This window comes from Notothenia coriiceps, unplaced genomic scaffold (genome assembly GCF_000735185.1).
Source record: "Notothenia coriiceps isolate Sejong01 unplaced genomic scaffold, NC01 NC01_scaffold00023583, whole genome shotgun sequence".
In the NCBI taxonomy this organism is placed as follows: domain Eukaryota; kingdom Metazoa; phylum Chordata; class Actinopteri; order Perciformes; family Nototheniidae; genus Notothenia; species Notothenia coriiceps.
This window is the reverse complement of record NW_011356284.1, coordinates 12,084-19,796: the sequence shown is the minus strand read 5'-3', so window position 1 is coordinate 19,796 and position 7,713 is coordinate 12,084. Positions and strand designations below refer to the sequence as shown.

The 7,713-nt window shown below is 39.4% G+C and overlaps 1 protein-coding gene across 1 annotated transcript in view; it reads left to right on the top strand.

The window, feature by feature from the left end:
- Positions 1-4,302, top strand: part of LOC104954612 (5-hydroxytryptamine receptor 3A-like) — a 28,702-nt gene extending 24,400 nt beyond the window's left edge. The window contains exons 6-8 of the mRNA XM_010781762.1: positions 2,009-2,169; positions 3,965-4,175; positions 4,289-4,302. Coding sequence (XP_010780064.1) covers positions 2,009-2,169; positions 3,965-4,175; positions 4,289-4,302 — 386 coding nt within the window. The remainder of the gene's footprint in view (positions 1-2,008; positions 2,170-3,964; positions 4,176-4,288) is intronic.
- The last annotated feature ends 3,411 nt before the right edge of the window (positions 4,303-7,713 follow it).

Genomic DNA, 7,713 nt, shown 5'->3' with positions numbered 1-7,713 from the left:
GAGAAGTACAAAATGGTGTTCAAAAGGTGCCTCGGAGTCCAAGAGGCGACGCTCCGAGACCACGAGCGTCGAGTGCGCGTCCCTACGAGGTGTCCGTGGCGAGTTAGCGCAGGTTTAGTGCGTGCAAGGACAACAACAGGACCATCGTCCATGGCGCTACAGCCCCTTTGGCTAGAAGTTATGAGTGGCTTTTTATTAGGTGGTCTGAGAACGGGGGAGGTTGTCTCCCTTACAAGGAACAGGGAAAAAGAGCCTAGACAAAGAGATTAATAATTATAAAAACCTGGCGGGCAGCCGAGCTTCAAGTCCGTAGGCTCGACTTATGCATCCCGCAGTTACTGCCGTGTCTGCGGCGGGACCCGCCTTTCGCCGACACACTCAGAACAACGCTTGGAAACACAGCCACAGAGTTATCCGGTACGGTCATTCGTCACACCGATACCGTACCTATAAGGTTCAACATGAACTTACCGTAGACAAACAAAATCAGTTCTAATACGATTTTCATAATGAAAGGGGTTGATATAAATCAAGCGATACTTCTCGGTTGGAAGGTAAATCTTTTTAAGGGATTTAAGGGCAAATTAAGGGCACCTTTCAAAGTAGTAGAAACTTTTAAGGGCTTAAAACGGTGTTGGGGATTATCTATAGTACTTCCTTTTTCCTCTTCAGTAAAATAATGAAAAACATTGTCTCAGCGGTGTGACTCTCATGTAAAGACAAGACTATCACCTCGATTCCAAGGTCAAAACTCCTCGTAATTAAAGAAGTCAAGATGCGAAAATATAGACTTTATCATGAATACCGTATAAAACCCTCAGTGTGCGCCTAAATTAGACATAAGATAAAGTTACGGTGGGATTAGGCGGATTTACTCGACACAAGTAAACACGTAAAACGAACATGATCAACTACAAAAAATTTGCGTTTGTGTTTCTCAATTTAGGGGGGTTTTACACACAAGTCACTCACTTATTCGGGAATGACCACACGTCCGGTCGAGCCTTTCCACTGTCCGACGGTAAAGAACGTCGTAGCTTCTCTTTCAAACATCTACAACTGCGCACGTCCGGCAGTTTGGATGGACCTACGCCGAACACCAAGCGGGTCAGGTAGCCACCAGTCAGGCTGCAATGCCATTACAGGCTCTGAAGGGTGTAGGTGTGACAGCCTGCTCTCCGGTTGTGATAACTATATTAAACTACATCGTGTTCTGTCTGAGAGATCACTTATTAAATACACATTCACTGTCTTCTAACCCCAACCACAAAGCGAACGTTGACACCAGCCGTTTGAGAGCCGAAACAGCCGTCGCTTTAAGAGAGCCAAATGATCCGGCTCACTAACGTAAAAAGACAGTATCTATAAGGGACGGCTCGAGTCAAAACTCAAGCACCCAAAGAATTCAAGGGGAAAGTACTCCGGTGTGAAAGCGCCTATTGCGATATGAAAAAATACAGGAATTGGAGAGAAGACCGTTTTTGTCCACAGAACATCCTTTGTTGAACTTTAATGCTATACAATTGGTATTTTTTAACAATATTTAACCGGATGAAGGATTTTAGTCACGGACTTCTGGATCTTAAGTTATCAGAGCAACAAGCTGAGCTAGTTCGGTTATCCTGCTGTGATCTGATCAAGAATGATTGTGATTGGTGGTTTGCTGTGCATGCAGAGCCTGCATGTCACCCACTCAAGTACCCCTGACATGAGAGCCGCGCGAGTTTTCATTTTGTAGCAAGCAGCAAAAGAATTGTAACATGACGTGTTTGAGTTAATTTGCCTACTTAATATCGCACGTCCTAAAAAAAAATTGAACGTCCTGCGATGTCAATGCATGCCATAACGCGATTATCGTCACGACACCATATATCGTGCAGCCCTAGTATATACATACATATTTTTATATATTTGTTTTTGTTTTGTTGGAAACAGTATTTCGATCTCTCTGTCTGTACACACAAACTGAAAGATTGACAATAAAGTTGATTTTGACTTTGATCTGCAGTCGACGACATCAACATCACGCTGATGCGAAGCCCCGAGGAGCTCAGGGAGGACAAGAGTGTGTTCATGAACCAGGGAGAGTGGGAGCTGCTGCACATTCTGTCCAACTACAAGATCTTCAGCGTGGACAACGACGACTACTACGCCGAGATGAAGTTCCACGTGAGTATTCAAAAGATTTACAGATATATGTGTAAGGAAATACTCGTCATCTTTACAGCAATCGATCAAACGAAAGGAATGAATGAACTACTCAGATATTTTACTTAGGTACACGTAACAAGATAAAGTCCTCCACGAAAAAATATAAAAGTATTAAAATAAAAAATCTACTCATTATGCATAACCAATTTCATAATAATATTGATCAGGCCTATGTAGTCATTTATTTTTTTATTGAATAATGTAGAATTTATATGAATCTGAGTCTTCGCAACATCTTAAAAAGATCAAATTTAATTGAGTATAACATTGGCAATACTAAATCGTAAAAGTACTCTGTTGTAGGTAAAAGTATTTCATACAAAAATCTCACTTAATGAAAACTCAAGAAGTGTTGACATTTAAATACTAAAAGTACTCATTATCCATAATAGCCCATTTCAGGTCATATACAGTGAAATGACTGGATTATGATCATTAATTAATGTTCATCACATCTGGAAAACGTTATACTGCTATGCTGATGTATGCATATCTTAAGCTATCATTCTCCATTTAAATGTTATTAATATTCAGTATAAGCCAAAAATAATAGTTTGTAAAGTAACTAAAGCTGTCCAGTTTAATGTAGTTGAATAACAAAAAAGTACAATATTGGCTACAAACATTGAGACGACTAGAAGTATAAAATAGCATTACATGGAAATACACAAGTAAAATACAAGTACCTACTACTAAAGGTAAATAAAGTTAAAGACTTACAGTCGTGTTAAAGGTAAAGTTGGGAAGTTGAAATCTTCCTCCTCAGGCATCGAGAAGCATTTTCGGGTCACAAACGGCTCCACCCAACAGGAATCTTTATGCTAATCGATGCTAAAAACAGCTAACCATTAGCATTGTTGCTGTAACTAGCTTAGCCGTTAACTGCTACGCGATTTCAGTTGGTCACATAATTCAAATTTTCGGAAACACACAAACACTTATGTTCAGGCTAGTTAAAATAGATTATGTGGATTAAAGTGCGTGTTGGTTTATTATTCTACTGCCCCTATTTCTCCTCTATTTACTCCATTATCAATTTGTTTACCTTCGCCAGTTTGCGCTATACTCGCCCTACATGTTTTACTTCCTCACCTTCAGCCAATCACAACAGGCGTCTCTTACTGCCACTTATTTTGACCAATAAAAAACGAGATTGTAACTAAAGGTGTATTCTGTGTTCAAAATAAAACCTATTAGCTGTTTATTGAATTATTCACATCCCATAATATTACAAAATATATACTTTATATTTCAAATAAATATTTTCTTACATTACTTACTTCAAAATGTAACTACTTGAATCTCCACTTTTGAACCAGGGTTATAAATACAGTATATTGAGAAAACGTCTCAAATTGAGAATACCTGTTCGCTGAAAGGTGTAAAGTGGTGACCATGAAGTGCAAGATCCCAGTTTTACATCTGGTACTGCCTCTGTTAAATACATGAAATGCCTGCAAACAATAAAAAAAGGAAGTATTGGGAACAAAACAGTTGTATATTTTTGGGGAAACATTGCTTTTTTTGTGAGAGGGGGATGAGAATATTGATTGTGTTTAGTATGTAGCAGGAGTAAGTACATATTGTAGTGTTTTGTGCATTAATTACATCAATCAACACAACATTAAAATGATTTACAGTGTAAAGACATACTGAGCCATGTTTCCAGTCTTTATGCTAAGCTAAGTTAACCATGTCCGGCCTTTTTTCCCCCAGCAGACATTTTGAAATAACTCTAACCCTTCTTCCCCAGGTGGTGATCCGGCGGCGGCCATTGTTCTACACGGTGAACCTGCTGCTGCCCAGTATGTTCCTGATGGTCATGGACATCGTGGGTTTCTACCTGCCTCCAGACAGCGGGGAGAGGGTTTCCTTTAAGATCACTCTGCTGCTGGGGTACTCTGTGTTCCTCATCATCGTGTCTGACACCCTACCTGCCACCGCCATAGGAACCCCGCTCATAGGTGATGATGGGATCCATGAACACTACATTCAGAACAGGATTTCAGCTTATCAACAGTTATCGTTCATAACACTCATAACAATAATAACAAAAATACTTTGCTTCATTTTACAGCCGGCCACAAATGATGAACAATCAAAACCAATAATCCAACTGAAGATGCATTTAGTGATTTAAAATAAATAAATAAGATTATTATTAGTTATATATATATATATATATATATATTAAGAGTCCTATATATCAATTTTCACATATTGCACATTGTTTTATATGTCACTACAATGTACACCTTTCATTGTATTTTTGTAAATATTGTACAACTTTAATACATTTAATTTTAAACTTAATTTAATTGAATATGTGATTTTGATTTAAAATCTTGATTTTTTATTTCATATTTTATATTTAATTAATTTNCCGAGGAAAAGCGAGCTAAACGCAAACAAAGACCTTCTTAACTGTTTTTATTGCACAACTGCGATTTGTGTGTTTGAGTGGTATCCGCTAACTGGATTAGCGCCAACCGGAAAGAGATAAAAAATGTCCAACAGTGTAAACAATCCAATTCATTATCATGAATTTCAGTCTGCACATTTTTGGCTATTAGTGTCCACAATGCTAACAGTGCTCTTTAAGAATCCCAAATACTGAGCGAAAAAGGCATTAGTGACCTTTGAGTTGCACAATGAAGAACATGCTGGAAGAAAAGAACTAAAAACTATTGCTCTTTTAACAAACACACCGCAAAGCTGCCGCGGCGGCGTCGGAGGGGACGGATTAAAAGTTTGGCCAATATGTACCGTGGATTTGCTGTTTAGTTGTGTTATACATCTAAAAACTAGGTTCATAAATGGCCACAAGTTTGTTTGAAACTTGGCTAATACTTAAATGCCCAATCTTTTGCTTTTGTGATAGATGATTATATATATCGTTTGGTAAACTTTGTCCGTTTAGTGAACGGGAAACAGCTGTTTGTGAAGACATCAGCTTGTATTTCTGTTTGCAAAAAAAAAAAATATATGCATGGAGATACTTACTATTTCAGTGTTTTTCCACCACTTTAACGTCAAAACCTGCCCTCCACAAAAGAAATTCCGCCTCAAAGATTGCTAGGAGAAACTATGAATTAAAGAGCGCCCTATCATGCTTTTTGCCGGATTTTTCCTTTGCCCGTAATGCAGGCGTGCTCAAACTCAATTTAATCGCGGGCCACATTCGCATAAAGGTTGCACTCAAAGGGCCGGTTGTAACTGTATAAATATATAATATATGTATAAAAAAATAATACATTATATTACATTATTGCCTCTGAATTGGATTATTATCGGATAGGGTAATAACTTAGTAATTAACTACGTCTGAAAGCAGAAGTCCAGGGCAAATAATTGCAAGTCTCTTCAGTGCGCATGTCACAAAACGAGATGCATTGTGGGACATGTAGTTTATGGGCCACCTGCTTCTGTAAAGTGGTATGTAACCGTATAATAAACGTATTATATTCTTTGCAAGTTCTTGCGGGGCCACATAAAATGAAGTCGCGGGCCTTGAGTTTGAGACCCCTGCCGTAATGTGTCATACAGGTTTTGTGCATAAAAAAGTGCTAATATCTCAAAGTTCCCTCCAAAGGGAGTTTCTCTCCCACACAATCACAAATGTTACGATTCAATAGAAACGTTCTTAATCATCTGGAGAAATTGGTGGCCTGCCATCAATTAAGAAACACATTTATGATTTCCTTATGAGCTCCCTGTGGCTTTAAGAGATACAAGAAGACTTCTTTAAGAAAACAAAACATCCCTTTCTCCTCTAAAAAACATCAAATCAACCAGCTGCTCCGAAAATGTTCCAGCCTCCTTGAACAGAGCGGGCATCTTACCCGCCTCATGGTTGGTTAAATATTTGCCAGCTGGGGTGCTTTTCTCTATAAAAGCATGTGTGTGTGTGTGTGTGTGTGTGTGTGTGTGTGTGTGTGTTTGTCTGGCCTGCTTGTCATGAAAAGCACAGTTCAGGTGCTGAATCAATCATACATGTAGATAGAATCCAATAAGCAGCGAGCGAGACTGCAGCTGGGGTCTGCAGAGACAAAAAAAGAGAGCGAGAGATGTGCCCATGTTGGCAGAGCTCGCTCTCTCACCCCTCTCAGCAGATGCCATGTTACAGAGCGGGTAATTAATAGCGCAGTGGGGCCTGGGTGAGAATCGCCCAGACACACACACACACACACACACACACACACACACACACACACACACACACACACACACACACACACTAAAAACGTCTCCATTTGCCCCCCGGAGCAGCTTTGCGCCAACTAGCCTTCACCTCATTATGCCAATCAAATCGGCCAAGGGGTGAGGAGGGGGAGGAGAGGGGAGGGAACAAGCTGTCCTTTCTCATTCGGCCTCCCTCACTTCCACTGTCCATGTGTTCATTATAGAGCGAGATCTGATCTTAATAAGAACACTGAGCTGAGGGGAAATGGCCAAATCCCTGTACTTCTTATTTCCCTGTGATTGTACATTGGTTTGGTAATAAGCCACTCACCACTCCTCCTCCTTTTCTTCCAAGGAGCTAAAAATGTTGGATTTACCAGCTGCGACGCAGAGCTGCAGCTGCGTTTTCATACTTCACTTTGCCTTTTCCCTATAAACTGCGAAAGGGTAAACTATTTACAATGTGGGAGCCAGCAAACTACTTTAAAATAATAACAGGGATTAAAGTGGAAACAATTTATCCACTGAGATTTTGTCATTTTCTCATGGTGCAAAAGTCCAGATTTTTACTTTTGTTTTCTTAAGAGAATTACATCTGCAACTCTTGAGAGTGGGACAACAAATAGTGTCTTTCATTCCCTGGAAAGTCATCGGATAAAAGCCAAAGAAAACATATTGTAATCAGGTTCAACATTAGACTCGTGACATTCCTGAAAAGGTTTGTCAAATTAAGATCAAGAATACTTTGCAAAGGCTTTCGCCCGAAAAACTCTGGCTTATTTTAAATCCTGTAACACCATCATTCAGAGACCACCTTTTAAAGCTGCATTGAGAATTTTAAACCAATTTTCGCGGTGGAGACCAAAAACGGAGCAAAAAGGAGAACTCTAATGAAGCTTTACAGACAGACATTACTGTTATTATAACATAATAATGATTAGCTTTTGGAGTATATATATTGACAAGGTGTAGATGTTTCCTGCTTTAACCCTCCTATTGTTTTTATTTCCCCCCCCCCCGCTTACTTTGGTGTTCGCGGTCAAATTTGACCGGTCCTGTTTTAACTGCTATTACATTAACACAAAACATTAATCATCACCACATTTAATTTAACACCCTTTCAAACTGTACATATTGAATCAGACTACTGGTATACATGAACAACTGCAGTAAATATACAAAGAATAGACACTGAACATGTATTGTGTGTGCCAGGTGTGATCCATGTGGGGGGATGGGCACATAAGAGCGGGAAATGTATCAGATTGGTCTGTCTGTCTGTCTGTCTGTCTGTCTGTCTGTCTGTCTGTGTGTGTGTGT